This window comes from Pogona vitticeps, chromosome 1, assembly GCF_051106095.1.
Source record: "Pogona vitticeps strain Pit_001003342236 chromosome 1, PviZW2.1, whole genome shotgun sequence".
NCBI classification, from domain to species: Eukaryota; Metazoa; Chordata; class Lepidosauria; order Squamata; family Agamidae; genus Pogona; species Pogona vitticeps.
The window spans coordinates 207145810-207162621 of record NC_135783.1 but is presented as its reverse complement, the minus strand read 5'-3'; the positions used below and the strand labels follow the sequence as shown (position 1 = coordinate 207162621).

General features: G+C 40.4%; 1 protein-coding gene across 11 annotated transcripts in view; it reads right to left on the bottom strand.

The window, feature by feature from the left end:
* Window positions 1–16812, bottom strand: part of COBLL1 (cordon-bleu WH2 repeat protein like 1) — a 131401-nt gene that overhangs the window by 56363 nt on the left and 58226 nt on the right. For 2 of the 11 annotated variants that reach the window (XM_078394681.1, XM_078394701.1), the window contains exon 1: window positions 11397–11556. The exons of 5 other annotated variants lie outside the window; for them this stretch is intronic. Coding sequence is in view for 1 of the 6 variants with exons in the window: in XM_072981978.2 (XP_072838079.2) it covers window positions 13434–13450 (17 nt within the window). In the remaining 5 variants the exon portion in view is untranslated. Of the gene's footprint in view, window positions 1–11243; window positions 11581–13433; window positions 13497–16812 lie in introns of those variants that run through there. 4 more of the 11 variants (XM_072981978.2, XM_078394680.1, XM_078394695.1 and 1 more) reach the window with 4 other exon arrangements.

Below are 16812 nucleotides of genomic sequence, written 5' to 3'. Positions count from 1 at the left end.
ATTGCTTGATTATCAGTTCAGATACAACCAAAACTGCATTGTTTCTCCACAAGAAGGAGGTATCAACAGACTCAGGGACTCTCCAAAGAGTTCTAGGGGTATAAAATCCTTTAAAAAGGGGGGGGGGGGAGCATGTTGGGAACAGACCTTTAAATAGTACAATGATGAATGGCAACACCCAGTAGGCATTCAATGCTTAGGATCTGGTGGGTAAGAGGACCTACCAGATTGAAAATAAAACAGCCAACATTATAATGCCATTGTACAGAACGCTAGTGAGGCCACAACTGGAGTATTGCATACAGTTCAGGTTGTCATATCTCAGAAAAAAATATTGTGGAACTTGAACAGGTGCAGAAGAGAGTGACTAAAATGATAATGGGGCTGGGGCGCATCCCTTGTGAGGAAAGGCTACAACGTTTGGGCTCTTGAGTCTAAAGAAAAGACACCAGAGCAGAGACATGATTAAGACATATAAAATGATGCAGGGGATGGATAGAGTGGATAGAGGGAAGCTGTTTTCCCTCTCACGCAATACCAGAACCAGGGGACATCCACTCCAATTGAGTGTTGGGAGAGTGAGAACAGACAAAAGAAAATATTTCTTTACCCAGCATGTTGTTAGTCTGTAGAACCCCTTGCCACAGGATGTGGTGATGGCATCTGGCCTAGATGCCTCTAAAAGGGGACTGGACAGATTCCTGGAGGAAAAGCCCATCACAGGTGACAAGCCATGATGGAGATGTATAATCTCCAGGCTTAGAAGGAAGGTACTTCAGAATACCATATGCAGGGGAAGTGTATCAGGAGACAGATATCTAGTTATCCTGTGTGCTCCCAGAGGCATCTGGGAGATATAGAAAGCTGGACTAGATGGGCCCTTGGCCTGACCCAGCAGGGCTCTTCTTATGTTCTTATGGGGTGCGAGGCAATGGAAGCTGGCATGTTGCATTTTGTTGCTGTTCCCACTTGTAGCAGGTAACCTGTTAAGAAAGGAGACAACCTCAAGGGATAAGGAAATTATATTCAAGTTGCACATATCTAAGATTGCAAATATTTGCAATCAAAAATAAGAAATTTTACCAAAAAGAAAAGGAAGATGATCAATTATGGTTTCTCCATTGTTTTTAAAACACACTGTATCTATACAGTATTCAGATTGGGATCGCAGCATACGGGTGTGGGTATGGGCCCTTTCCCCCAGAAAACTTTTCCAATGAAAAATCCCTCTCTGCCTGCTCTCTTTACCCAAAGTAGAGCCGGTTGACTAGGCAAGAAAACTGTGCCATGGTCCCAGTTTTGAATTAGATCTCCTGCAACTGGTATGTCCATTCTGGCTGAGATCTAAACAAATCTTGAAATGTAGTAAGAAAGCTTGGATCAAAAGCAGATTGCTCAAGGGAACCGTGGAGAAATGTTTTCAGGCAACTTTCAGAAACTTATTTTCTATTTGCATTTCTTCTATGTTTTATAGCAGTTAGACCTTGTTTCACTGAGTCAGCAGCAGCATTCAGACTATGGAAAAAAACTATTTTAATTTAAAAAATTAATAAAATTCTAAAATGGGTACAGGCAGACACAAACCCCTTGTTCTACTAGTTAAAGCAAAACAATTTAAATAGTAATAATAGATTAGACCACTGTAATGCGCTCTACGTGGGGCTACCTTTGGGGTTGCTGCGGAAACTACAGGTGGTGCAGAATGCAGCGGCCAGATTAATCAGCGGTGTGAAAAAATACCAACATATTTCACCCACTCTGGCCGCCTTGCATTGGCTGCCCATCCGTTTCCGCATCGACTTCAAAGTGTTGATGCTCACGTATAAAGCCCTAAACGGTTTAGGGCCTCGATACTTGGCGGAACGCCTTCTCCCGCCAAGATCTACCCGTGTCACCCGCGCGAGCCAGGAGGTGAGGTTGAGGAGCCTAACGCCGAGGGAGGCCCGGAAGGAGAAGACAAGAAATCGGGCCTTCTCGGCGGTGGCTCCTCGCCTCTGGAACAACTTACCTCCTGTGATCCGCAGGTCTCCCTCGCTGGGTGTCTTCAAGAAGCAATTGAAGACATGGTTGTTCCGGCAGGCCTTTCCATCATACTCCTCTTGACCCCCCTCTTTTTTGTTTTTGTTTTTTGTTTTGTGTATTATATGATTTAATGTAGTGCCTTCTTCTTTTAGAATTGTCTGTTTTCGTTGTTTTATATTATTTTTATGGTTGTTAGCCTCCTAGAGTGGTCCGTTTGGACCAGATAGGCGGGGTATAAATCAAATAAATAAATAAATAAATAAATAAATAAATAAATAAATAAATATTTCATGCATAAATGTATACATTACAAATATTTGGGGGTGGAGATTTAATATGGAAAAAATTAAGGGAATTGCATGCCAACGGTGCAAGAAATTTTGCAGTGCGACGACTGACTGCCCTGGTGTTCCTGCTGAAGCTGCTCAGCTGAAGATGGTGGAAAAATTATGCCATCAGCTGATGAGAAAGATCAAAGCCTTGTATACTCTCGCAAAGAACACATCAAGATGCTTGCAAATGTGGGAATGGGTGTACATACTTCTTTTCTTCTGCCACCCTCAGATTAAACAGGCAGACAGATGGAAAGGACAAAACCCATGCACACCTAGGTAGCTCACCCAAGCAATCCTGCTGAAGGGGGGTGGGTAGGGAGGTGGCTCTGTTTTCCTGCCTTAATATTTATGCTAAGGGTATGGAACCTCTTGCTTTCCAGATGGGTCTATATATTCTATAGTCCTTGACCATCTACCATGCTAGCCAAATCCAATAGGACTGTTAGGCAAAAATATCCAGCACATCAGAGGTTTTTCTGCTCCAGTTTGCACTTAAGGACATAGCACGTAGCTGGGAATCAAAGAAGGTATTTAAATATAAAAATACCAAAATTCCCTACACAGAGTCAATAGAAGATAACTAAAATGAATTGTGATAACAAAATTGGTGGCTTTACTTTTGATGTTTTTTTTTGTGCAGTTCCTCTAGTAGGGGACGATGAGCACAATACACACTTCAGCATGCAACGCACCCTCCCATGAAATTCCTGCTGAAAACCATGAGTGTCATACATAGCAGTCATGTAATTACACAGACAGCTATAGAAAAGTCTGCTGTGGTATTAGCACATGGATCATATCCCAAAGAAACAGTTGATAAATGATTTGGTGATCTAGAACACTGGTTCTTAACCTTGGGTTACTCAGGAGTTTTGGACTGCAACTCCCAGAAGCCTTCACCACCAGCTGTCCTGACTGGGGTTTCTGGGAGTTGCAGTTCAAAAGCATCCGAGTAACAAAGGTTAAGAACCACTGATCTAGAACAGTGGTTCTTAACCTTGGGTTACTCAGGTGTTTTTGAACTGCAACTCCCAGAAACCCCAGTCAGGACAGCTGGTGCTGAAGGCTTCTGGGAGTTGCAGTCCAAAAACACTTGAGTAACCCAAGGTTAAGAACCACTGATCTAGAATGTAAAATACTGACTTAATGAGCTGGGTACTTGGCTACAGAGCCAAGTATTGGGAGTTCGGTTTCCCAAAGTATGTTTGGGGAGAAGAGCCAGCCTGGGTAGCCTTGGGCAAGCAGCAGAGTCCCAGAGCATCCCCCAGAAGGAGGAATTGGTAAACCACTTCTGAGTACTCTCTACCTAGGAAACCTTGAAAAGGGTCACCATAAGTAAGAACTGACTTGATGAAACGTGGTGATGATGATGATGTTTTCAAAAGGAGCCTGGATCCAGGTTAGGTGTTTTTGAGTCTACGTAGTTGACAGCAAAGTTCAGTTCATGCTTAAATTTCTCATGCTGAAATCAACTGAAACATTTAACTTTCACTGGGATTGTGCCAATGAATTCAAGCTAAAGATCTGTAAAGCAGCTAGCTCAGAAAGTAAAATTCCAAACAAGGGTTGTTGCTGTTGTTATGTGTTGTCAAGTCACATCTGATTTATGACAACCCTAATGTTTTCAAGGAATGTAAGATATTTACAGAGTGGTTTTACCAATGTCACCGCTTAGCCAGTGAATTTTCATGACTGAGCAGGGATTTGAATCCAGGTTTTCTGAGTCATAGTCATCACTCTATCCACTACACTATCATGGTTATCAAAATGAGGGCTGGTAATATTTTTGTTATATATTTGGAATATTAAAAACGGGCGAACCACTGAGTCCAACAGGATTCTTCTCCAGCCTGGGCACTGCAGAACTTGAAAGAGCTGGAGGGAAAACACACTGTCTTGTCCAAGAAATCTTACACACATACACACTTCACTTTTGGGAATACCCATCCTGAACAGTCCTGCTGGACTCAAAAACATGACTGTTTTTAATATTTTAGTGGTCTGATAAAAGTATTACCCACCCTTGTTTTCAGATTTTGTAAAAGGACCACATGGGTGGTGGTGTGTTTTTTTTCCATCATAAAGATACAAATGATAGTTAAAATAAACAAATTAGCACAACAAACTTTAAAGGAACATTGTCAAAGCACTCAGTAAAAATGAAACAGCTCTGATTTTTTTTAAAATCCCAGGAAAATAAACAGGATTTTGCCTGGTGCCATAATGATGTCACAGTAGACACAGGGCAAGCTTCGCTAAACAGAACATTCCATAGTGACAGCACCACATGGGGGGGGGGGGAGAGAACATCCTTGTCTTAATATCCTCCTCTATTGAAGATCTTAAGGTAGCCGTCTGAAGGGAAATACAATTGTATCAACCCCCATGCCGATATTATAGCTACGTATGGGTATTATTACGTAGAAGACTGTATAGCTGCACAAATCATTCTGCAGCCCATTCCCTTTCACCAAAAGGCCCACAGGAGATCAAGAAAATTTTGGAACTTTTAGCTTAAAAGTCTGTCCCACGTGAACTGATGGAACCCATTATTAAACATGAAATTGCCAAGCGTACCAAAGGACATACCTTGCTAAAAAAAGGGTCAACATAGCTTCTGTAAAGGTAAGTCCTCTCTATTTGATGTCTGAGAGATCTTTGGAAATGTCAATACATAAACACAACAGTAATCTGTGGTTGACAATATTTACTTGGACTTTCAAAACACTTCTGATAAAGTCCTTCACCAAATACCCCGGGCAAAAGGAGCTGCCACAGAACAAGAGGAATAGACTGGGATAATAATTGAAGAACAGGAAGTTAAAAATGGGAATAAATGGGTCAATTCTTGCACATGAGGTTTAGAGCAATAGTATTCTACAAGGATATGTATTAGGATGATTTTTTAAAAGAAAAATTATGGATGGAATGCAAAAAATGGAAAAGGGAGTAACTTTTCTGACATAATATGAGAAAGCGGGATGATTAATTGCAGCTCAGTGGTGGGAGATACAGGATAAAAAAGAAAGGCCCTTTTCACGGAGCACGTAGTTAAAACTATGGAATGTGGCACCACAAGAATCAGGGAGAGTGGCTAACTGGAACAGCATTCACAAGGAGGCCTTGTGAATTTATGGAGGATGGGACTATTAGTAGCTACTAATCTCAAGGGCATTAGAGCCAGTTACTACTACTCTCTCTGGCATTAGAGCCAGTTATCTTCTCTGGACAGAAGGTTTTAGGGTGTCTTGACCTGTTCTTAACTAATTGTTTTCATCCCATTATATATTTAATTGTTTTTCAGCGTAATAACTAGTTGTGTTCCTAGTTGGCTTGTTTTTCACCAGGACAAAGGTGCCATAAAGATGGACTAAATAATCAGTTGCTGGGGATTGCCAGCAGGAGGGTACAACTGAATTCATGTCCCACTGATGAGCTTCTCACAGGCAGCAACCTGGCCACTGTAAGAAAAGAATGCTGGACTAGGTACTGTATAGTTTTGGTCTCATCCAACACAGCTTTTCTCATGCTTTCATAGACCTCTGCTTCCTAGTCCCAATTCTTGCCTCAGCAAGCTCCTGGAAGCTCCAGCTGACAGATGATTTCTTTCCCATGAACGAGGACTGGGGTTGTGTTGATTAGCTCTCAGTCAGCAATCCTAGGAGCTCTTTTGAGTACTAGGATTGGATTCAGCTGACTCCTAAAAGCATCAGCTGAGAGCGGAACACAGAGTCACTGCTAACTCGATTGGAGATGACATTTGGACCAACCAGTGTTGATGTACCACTGCTCCCACCATGCCTCATCATTGACCGCTCTGGTAAGGGCCAATGGTCATTGGAACTCACCACCATTTTGACAACCAGTTCCTTAGTCTAGCTCTACACATTTTGTTATCCTTTAGAATTTACATCAATGGAGGGAGCAATTCTCAGAATTGGGTCTCAAGCTCCAAGCTGCAAATCTCTTAAAGTATTGTTCTATGTTGAATGCACATGTAGTGGATTCTTATCATTCTTACTATGATCCTTTGATTCACATTAAGACAAATTAGCACCACCAGGGTTATTGCAGTTGAAAAGATTTTATGCAAATCACATAAAAATACTTCTCCTGGAGAAGTTCCTTAGCATGATATAAATTAATAATAGAATTGCACAAATGTAAACTATGAACCTATTTATTCAAAGTAAAGAAGATTATTAAGGTGGCTGACAGCAAAATATGTTCAAACAGAGCACCTGCCTCTGCAGGAGTAGTAAATAAGAATTCACTAAGAAGTAATATTTTCTTTAAAAGAGAGAGAGAGAGAGAGAGAGAGAAATCTGCAGACCTGCATGACTGCAACTCAGAGGTCAATGGAGCAACTGCAAGTTACTGGGACCACAAGGTAGTTTCAGTTTCCAATGGCTAACATGATTCTGCCCCCGCAGTGCTACTACACTATGACTCAATTCCATGTTGTGTTCTATATAGGATTTAGATTACCGTGGTCAGGGAAATGGTTTAAACAGATTAAAGTTTTTTTAAAAAGAATAAATAAATAAGCCTTCTGTATTGTGAAATTGTCAGTGATAGATCTCTTATGATTGCACCACCCTGACTGTTTTTTGTGGTGGTTTAATGTCTGGCATTTAATCCCTTCCCCAAAATGTATTTGCACATCCAGCCAGCATATATGATTTAATCTACTAAATAAGGGCTTCTAGAACCAGAAAATAAGCAGAAAAATAAGGAAGACTATGGAGAAGACACTGTTTGCTGGTGCTGGGTAAGGAGCAGCAGCAGCAGCCACTGTGAGTTACAACTCAGAGTGCTCCTGACCTTTCCCCCCCATTCATCTGTTTAAATGATTTCTGCTGCCACCATGTTTCCATGGTTTTTAGAATTATAAGCAGCAAATATTCCACAAAACATAAAAATATACAGTATTTTTAAAGTAATGTTAATGATAAAAACAAAGAAAGTCGCCTGCAAAAATGCACAATAGGCAACTCTATACAAGAAAGTCTTTGGAATTATTCAGTGTTTCCACTGTTCTGACTCATGTGACAGCAATTCCTAGTATAGTAATTCAGTTGGGGCACGCGGCATACAGGTCAAGTAGCTCACCCAAAAACACTTTTGCTCCTGAATAGTTATGAACATCTCGTTCACACAGCCATTTCCAAAAGAAAAGACTTAGTCAAGGGTCACAGCAACAAAATATATGCACATATCATCATGCCTTAGCTTCTCAGTAACATAAAGCATCCACACTCAAAAGTGTGCATTGACTATTCCTACCTAGAATAGAGGACTATGTACACAGTCAGCTCTTTCAGGTGATTAACACCTACGCTGTCTGGCATTAAAAATATAGCAGCTCACCTGGGGATGGGCTAGCAAAAGGCCATAATTACTATACCATATTTACCATAAAAGCTGAAGTACACAGATTAGCCTCAGGGCTATTCACAGCTGGATTCATAGTGATCTTTTTTGTACTGTACTTTACAAAAAGATACAGAGTAACAAGAGAGAAAAGGTAACGGTAAAGGTTCCCCTTGACATTTTAGTCAGTTGTGTTCGACTCTAAGGGGCGGTGCTCATCCCCGTTTCCAAGCCGTAGAGCCAGTGTTTGTCCAAAGACAGTTTTCGTTGTCACATGGCCAGCACGGCTATACATGGAACGCTGTTTACCTTCCCACCGAGGTGGTACCTATTTATCTACTTGCATTTGCATGCTTTCGAACTGCTAGGTTGGCAAGAAGCTGGGACAAAGCGACAGGAGCTCACTTCGTCATGTTGATTCGATCTTACGACTGCTGGTCTTCTGACCCTGCAGCACACAAAGGCTTCTGCGGTTTAGCCCGCAGCGCCAGCACGTTCCCATTTAATATTGACAAGAGAGAAAAGGGGGAACTAAAAGCCTGAGTTACAATTCACAAATTTCAAGAAAATGATTGACTTTTTCCCGCTGTACTCGAGCAATAATAATCAAAGCAAGGAAAATAAGCGAGTATGTGGGAGATCTAATTGCTATTATGTCAGTAAGCATTACAATTGGCTCCATATGCATCTATAGAGGCAGAGCATCTGTGCTGATTTGGGTGCCCTTTATATATGATAGCAGTGGTTCAGGAATCACTGTATCGTCACTTCATCCCAAGAGTGCTGTTGAACACTGAATGGCCCAGAACCCTCATGTGAGGGAAAGACAATTGCATGGTTCCTTTTGCAAGGCAACTGCATGTGCCCAGTTTTCTCCTCTCCAGGCCAGGCAGTGACTGAATAGGAAGATACACAGCTGGAAAGTTACTTTTCTGAGCAACTGTTCCTAGAATCGCCCAGTCAACACAACCACCTATGTTGGGGGTTTTTGGTAGTTATAATTCATGGGGGAAAGGAACAATTTTAATCTCTTCAGGAGAACCAACATGACTGGCTTCATCTCCACACCACTGTGCCTTTACATTTCACAATAGCGACAACATAAAGTCACAAAGTTAACAGCATCCAAGCCACTGCTGCCTCACTTGCAGTCTCCAGATGTGCAAAGAACAAAAAAGAACCCTCCAAATCAGTGGTTCTAAATCTTGGGTCCCTAGATGTTCTTGAACTACAACTCCCTGAAATAATGACCAGAACAGCTAGTGATGAAAGCTTCTGAGAGTTGTAGTCCAAGAATACCTGGGGACCCAAGGTCAGGAACCACTGCTCTAGACTGAAAGAAGACCTTCATGTCTGGGGGGCCCTAGGTTGGGGGAGGCAGCTTTGGATCATCGTTGTAGCATATGAAGGTCAGCTACGCAATTATGCATACATACTGCAGTAAACTTTCTCCATGCAGTTTGACTAGTGGCATGCAAAATTCAAAGTTTGCTTGCACCAATTGAATCAGGTCTCTCAGTCAAAATGAAGCAGTCGTGAGAGACAGAACATTTTAAATCATCTAGCATGATCAAGAGCTCTGAAACACACACACTTAGATGCCTCAAATTATCCACCAAAGTCATGAAAAAAGTAATTTTCTAATAACCTTGTCATCGGATCTTGCAGATTCCAGCACAGCTTTCATCCAGGGTGGATGTGATTTAAATCAAATTGATTTAAATATAGCAAATCAAATTGATTTAAATCATGTTTGATATTTCAAATATCAGATTTTTTTGATGATATGATTTTTAAATTTTTTAAAATTTAAATTGTGATATTTAACTCAATCTTTTTTTAAAAAAAAATCTGATTTTTATCCACCATGCTTTCATCTCTGCCATGTTCACTATACTTGGTTCCAGAGTCTTCTGCCATCCTGCTAACTGCCAAGGAAGAAGAAAGTCAGTGCAAAAAAGATGGTTCTCTGACCACGGTCAGATTCCAAATCAGAAAATGGTGTGTCAGGGAGAATGAAAACCTGATACCCATAGTATGCTCAGTTTTCTGAGTGCAGGGCATTATTTTACATGGAAAAGCATTGAGTATTGTGAGTACCCACCTGCAATATTAAATGACACAGCTCAGATATAGGTTACAATCCACAGGGAAACCAGATCATAGACATGATTAAAACTGGTTTTAGCATTTGACAACAGTGCTGATGTGTAATCATAAGAGTTATCTCTTATATTTAGAAAGTTAGAAGACAGAAGATCGAGGAGACCAAGCCTGAAGGATCTACTTCTCCTATACTAGGAATCCACAATTCATCCAATAAAGCCATATAAAAATAGCACTTCTGGAGACCAAAAGTATGTTAAGGAACAGGCTGCCCCTGAGCCTATGTTAAATTCAGTATTTTCAGAATTGAGGTCATAAACCTGTCAGGTGAATAAGCCCATCTTGTTTCCTTGGACCCACAAACAAGAAGCTTTGGTCATATCAACAGCCTAAAGGGACCACTTTTTGTTCTTGCCATTGATAAACAACTGGGAATCAAAAACGTTTCCCCATCCACCTCAAGGTACATAACAGTGCATTAGTACCGTAATTTCTTCTTTCTGCCAGAAAACTTCCATCCTTTAAGATCTCATAAGAAGTATTATTACTATTACTATTACTATTATTATAAATAATATAATAAAAATGTAGCTAATAAAACATGTTGACTTTCTTGGTATGCTACTGAATCACAGAATTCTGCAGATTCTACAGTTATTGGTAAGGAAACACATCCAGGACTAGCCACCAATTTCCTTGCTATGTTGTCCTAGAGTGGTCCATTGGTCCAGATAGGCGGGGTATAAATCAATCAATAAATAAAATAAATAGTTCTACTTGATTTCTGACACAACTTGTAATACAGCCTTTAACCATTTTATTGATTATCTAGCATAAAACATACGTTATTCCTTTTAGAGTCAACCATCTCTCCAATTTAGAACTAATGTATTTTTAAAAATGCACCGCACTGTTTACTGCAGAGCCCTACTTTCTTTCATTGTGATGTAGATCAGCAATTCATTAGATTATAAATCGTCTAATTAGCCTCTGAAACCAGTACATGAGAATAAAAACAAACCACATGCAAATGATATAATACAATACTTATACTGGCAAAGAAACGAAGCTTACAACCAACTGCTGCGCGTTTTAACTTGGAAGTCCCCTTGTGTTTGTTGGGCTTGCTTCCAGAAAAGCATGCACAGGACCGCAGACTCAGTGCTACAAATCTATAGAAAATGCAAGTGATATTTTTTTTTGTCTCTTTAAATCCTCTCAAAGTTAGGAAATTAACCATTTACTAATTATGATTTACAGTTTTTAAAAAACTAGGGTTCAGAATACATTTTCAAAAGCTAATTCCTTTCCCTCGCTTAGACTCACACACACTCACATACATCTATATTTTTTCACACCCCTAGCTGCAGACTCCAGAAACACCTTTGCCTTCGTCACTAGCCTTACCCCACGTATTTTCCGAGAGCAGGTGCTTCAACAACGGCAATACTTCAGGAGTATGCCACTAACATCAGTTCCAAGCCTGGAATACAAAGATTACGTCTATTCTCTTGCTAATACGCGGAGGGGTGAGAGGGAGGGGACAGTTCAAAGTCCTACTTAAACAAAAGTTTACAGACAGTCTTCAGTGTTGCTGCTGCTGCTCTTATCCCATTTGCTCTCCTTCTGCTTTGCTCCTAGGCATGAGAGTCCATGAAACTGTTTGTGAAAGAGAAACAACCCTCTTCCAGGCTCTGTCCTTCTTTCTTGTTGTTGAAGGGATGAAGAATGTTTGCCCTTTGACAAGACACTGTACAGAGGCTGTCAGCCTTTATTCCCTGCTTCTGACTGGGTATTTCCTCGCCACTCCCACTCTCAACCAACTCCTGTTGAAAAGAAGGCCGGCAGAATGAAGGTACGGTATTGTGTGTGTGTGTTGGGGGGAGAGAGAGTGGTTCTTCAGCCTAACACCCTCAGAAGCAGCTGGAAAGCTATGCAGGTGTCAGCAAACCTATCCCTATCAGAGAACAGAACCACCCAACAGCTTCTAAAATTTGTCTCAATGAAGTCATTACAAGATTTCCACTTTAATTATCAGTATACCACCATGCTAAAATGATACTGGATGCTGCCATCCCCACGCACAAAATTCTGTTGTATCAGAGATCACACGTTTTCAGTCAAAATGGAACTGTACTGTACTTTTAACAAGATGTCCCAAACACAACAAGAGTAACCATAGTTACCCCTGCTCTAACATGTCACTTAGGACAGTGTTGGAGAACCTCTGTGCCTCCAGATGTTTTAGACACACTCTTGCTGGAGGGCCATTTGTTCTGCCCCCATAATTGAGAGATATGTTTCTGCAGATGTTTTTGGATGCAATCCCACAGTTCCTCAACACTGGTTATGCTGGTTAGGACTGCACCTCTGTGCTGCATCCTAATTGCAGTAAACCCACTGAATTAATGGTAAATCATCATATATGTCAGTTCCTTTGGCTTAATGGATGAAATCTCCTTCTGCAACTATGCCATGTAAATGGCGAATATGCCATCAGCCTAAGAAATTCATATTTTATTTTATTTAAACTTCCAATTCCCCCCATCCCACCTCTGGTTCCGAAGCTTCTTATAGAATCCCTTGGGAATCTTGGGATGCGGGGGGATCCTTTCTATCCAAAAACAGCTGCCCAAAGAGTTGGCAGTTGTTCCAATAGCGGTGGTGGTGATCTGGTGGTTATTTTCAGATATGAAAGGCTCCCTGATCCACCTTGATGTCCTGAGGCTTCCAAAGATTTCCCCAGATCAAAAGGGACTTGGTGGTGGTGGGGATATAAGAAGCTTTACATTAAAAAATAAATAAAGACTAATGTTGTGAGCTGATGAGGTCACTGCCATTTATGCCTGTTAGTTACACCACACAAGATTCCAGCCAATGGGTTCACTCTGGGTGAGACTAACAATTAGATTCTAAGCATTTGACTGAACACATAGTATTCATTTATAGTAGCTGTTTCAACCGCAAGTTTCATAGTAATGTACAGAATGGGGAAAAAAACATTAGAAACTAAAGACTCAACTAAAATCCACCATCAAAATTATACAAAATATAAGTCTAGCATAGATTTATATTCTAATGCATTGTAGGTCGACCTCACACTGAAAGAAAGAAGGGATCTGCAATAAAACAGTGCCATGTATCCCTAGCCCCTTAAAAAAAAGGACATTCTCTTCCAGAGAACACAAACTTTATCAGGTTGTTTGCATTTGGGGAGTGAGAATGGGAAAAAAGCAACGTTTTTCTCTCCCTACCTTCTTCCAATCACCACTACGCTATAGATCACTCCATCATTCAATTTCTAAGCCTTAGTTATTAGGCATTTATGGGGGTGGGGGGAGCGAGGTTTCTGCAGAACCAGAAAAGGTAGTGAAACCTCCCTGTCTAAGACTCAAGGGTTCAATTTCTGGGCTACATGCAGCCTCTACCCAGAACAATTTAGGCTTGTATGGGGAGGGAATAAAAGGTTTCCAAGAAGCTACAAGGAGACAAGAGGGCTCTTTTTCTTTTGTTGCCTGCTGAAACCTCCCTGAAGAACACAGGGAGTTCTTACCTTCCACCTAATCAAATTCTCCTAATTATCAATTCCCCACTTACATGCATTTTCTTCTCATCAACTATGGATCTTCATTATTTTACCGCCCTCGATATTCCTGGGATCTGGAAAGCACAGAGCACAGATGATTCTAGATTGGAGGGTGAGGTCTATACTCCTATGTATCTGGGGAGTCTACAAAAGTATGCAGAAACAAAACAAAAGCAACCCCACATTGCTTCATTTTTGGGTGGTCGTTCCATTCTACTTATTTTATTTATTTTTATTTATTTATTTATTTAACTTATATGCCGCCCACACCACCCAAAGGTCTCTGAGCGGCTTACAACAATTCCAAACTGATAGCTGCTAGACCACCCAAACACAGAGAAGTACTGGAAGAAATTATAAAACATTTCCAGCGTCGTGGCTCTGCTACTAGTTGGGTGGGATAGATAGATAGATAGATAGATAGATAGATAGATAGATAGATAGATAGATAGATAGATAGAGAGAGAGAGAGAGAGAGAGAGAGAGAGAGAGAGAGAGAGAGAGAGAGAGAGAGAGAGACAGACAGACAGACAGACAGACAGACAGGCAGGCAGGCAGGCAGGCAGGCAGGCAGACAGACAGACAGACGAGCCGAGAACAATTCCACAATGCTCTTTTTCTGCCAATCATCTGCTTATCATAGGGAAAGAAAGTTCCACTACATACTATTCCACTAAATACCTGGCTTGGTAAAACTACATATATACAGGTATAAGCAAGTCCCTGCAAGTGCTTAATACTGCTGCTCATATGCACACGAAACAGTAGCAACGTCACAGAGACAACCACCCTGTCATCTTTAATCGTATATAATTAAGAGAGGCTTGCAAATGATAACATTGTTATTTTTCATTTTGACCAGAAGCCCAGCATCCAGTATGGTTGTCCTAATGATGAAATTGCTTTTGGCTTTTGCAGTACAAACAGGAGGGGGGAGCAAAGCCTCCTCCACTCCACCCCACCCCACCCCAGCAGCCCTTGGTGCAGTCTCTAAATCTGCTCTGGAGGGCTAGGAAACTCTGTGGGGCTGGTTTTCAGCTTGTAAAGAAGCCTGAGGGAAACATAGGGAGAAAGTCCCATTACATTATGGGCTAGGTACCGACACACCGTCAAATCACAACCCAAGTTTCAGCAATCTCTCTCCCTATAAACATATTAAACGATAAAAATAGGTAGTCCTGAAGCTTCACAAAATCAGCAGCTTCAGTTCATATCACACACCGACCCCTCGTTTTCTTTTGCCTTTTCAAGTACGGTACTGTAAAAGGGAGTGGTACAAAACTTACACTGAGACATTACACTAAGGATTAGCGATTCCTGTGGGAATATATTGACTTTGAAACAAAGACACGAGCAAGATACAGAATAGTCTAATTGTATAGAACTCTACACCCAAGTTATTTTAAGAACTAGTCTTTGTTAAAATTGTTAGGAGCTGGGTGTTTCTTTGGCAAAGTCATTTTCTCATTATGGTGAGATTCTTGATAAATTATGACATCAGTTTGCAAATGTTTTCTAAAGTGAAGTATTTCAAATGCTGCCATGCAGAACATGTATACATATTTAGACAGAAGAATCACCCTCATTAGTAACGTATCTTGGTTCATCATTTATTTATATTCTTTGGGTGTTTTTTTTAAGAAATATAAGCATGGGTGAAGAGAAAATAGTATTTTATTATGGAAAATCTCACTCAAGAGGGAGAATGAAATTTAATTTATTCAATTTTCAGTTCTGAAATAGTTCTGGAAAGGACACCTTATATTTCACTATATGATGTATATGTCACTATATTTCATGATTTCTTCTAAATAATTAAAGGACCATTCATCAAACAAAGTATCCAGTGCTGGACTTCTTTTGACAGATACGGGAAGGCTGATTCTGAAGTCCTTTGCATTACAGTTCCTTGTGTACTCCCTAAATCAGCTCTGGAAGGCAGAGTACCGTTTCAACCAGTCTCAAGGTAGCTGGTTTAGTGGTGTCCATGAGAAGAGAAAGGGAGCTGGGTTCTGTTGTGCTAGCGTTGCAGCACCAGCATAACACTGTATATAGGCTTCATAATCCCATCTGTTTTATATGCCCTTATCCAAGTTGCACAGTCCCAGGGAGGTTCCAGAAGAAAGGAAAACCACTTCTGTGCATTCTCTACCTATAAAAACCCAGAAAAGGCTGTCATAAGTCAGAATTGACAGCACCTGATTATTATTATTTGTCTGTTCACAAAAGTTAGATACAAGGCTGCAGTGTGTCCGTTTTGCTACGTCTTTGTTTTCGTATTATTGGTCAACTAAAATATACCACAAACAAATACATAATCAATCATCACCATGAGAGTAAAAAAAGTGTTTCTTCTCCAAAACTGGAATTCGTTTAACTCAAGAAAGAACAAGTCAAAACTTCAGTATACAGAAATATTAAAAGACATAATTCATTTGTAATCTATGGCTATAATGCAGCATGCCCTGACAACTCTCTAAATCCCACTGATGAATCATGGACAGCGGCCCTTGTCTTGGGAAGTTTGCTGAAAACATATTTAAACATCCAAAAAGAACAGCCTCTTAAAGAATGGCCAGGTTTATGTCTTTTTTTAGAAGGGCTTACAAAATAAATTATGCAAAAGGTTGCCAGCTGCTTGAATAACACTTGTCATGGAGTTTCCCCAGTATAAATTAGCAATAAAACCACAACAAAGCACAGGCACACTCTACAATTGTCATTACTGACTGAATGCTACATAAAATCTGCTCTGACACCAGACCTCTCCAGCTAGTTAACATGTACAGTGGCATAAATCTATCTTCATTGCCAACATCAACACTACACTTAACATGGTAATATTCTAGTTCAATTCTATTAGTATGCAGTTGCTTTTTACCACTTTAATGGCTTTATCACAATGCCTCAAAACGTTCAACTTACCCAAATTTTGATACATGTTGTTTCTTCACCACCACCACCACCACTTAAACCTCACGCATCGTTTCCCTCAAACCCACAGAGAGGTTGTATATCTGGACATTCCTCTTCAGCGGATTAAATCTTTAAGCCTTCCTATTTATAATGCTACTGCTGGACCAAAACAACCTAGATGGCACATTTACCAATCACTAATCCTGAAGTACCTTCTCCAGCCAATTCACTACATTAAGCTGCTTTAAAAATTTATGGTCGCTCATAGAAAGAGAGAGAGAAAAAAAAATCCAAACCAAATAGATTGCGTTTAAATATCTAAAGTTTGGGAATGTTGGCTGCAGAAATATCTGCTTTCCTGAACACAAATCTCTGTTCGTATGAGATTAAGTATGAAAATAGTATGTAAGGCTTTTTCATTGGGGTCCCCTTATCTGTGAAACTATATACCTCTGATATCCTCTTTATTGACTT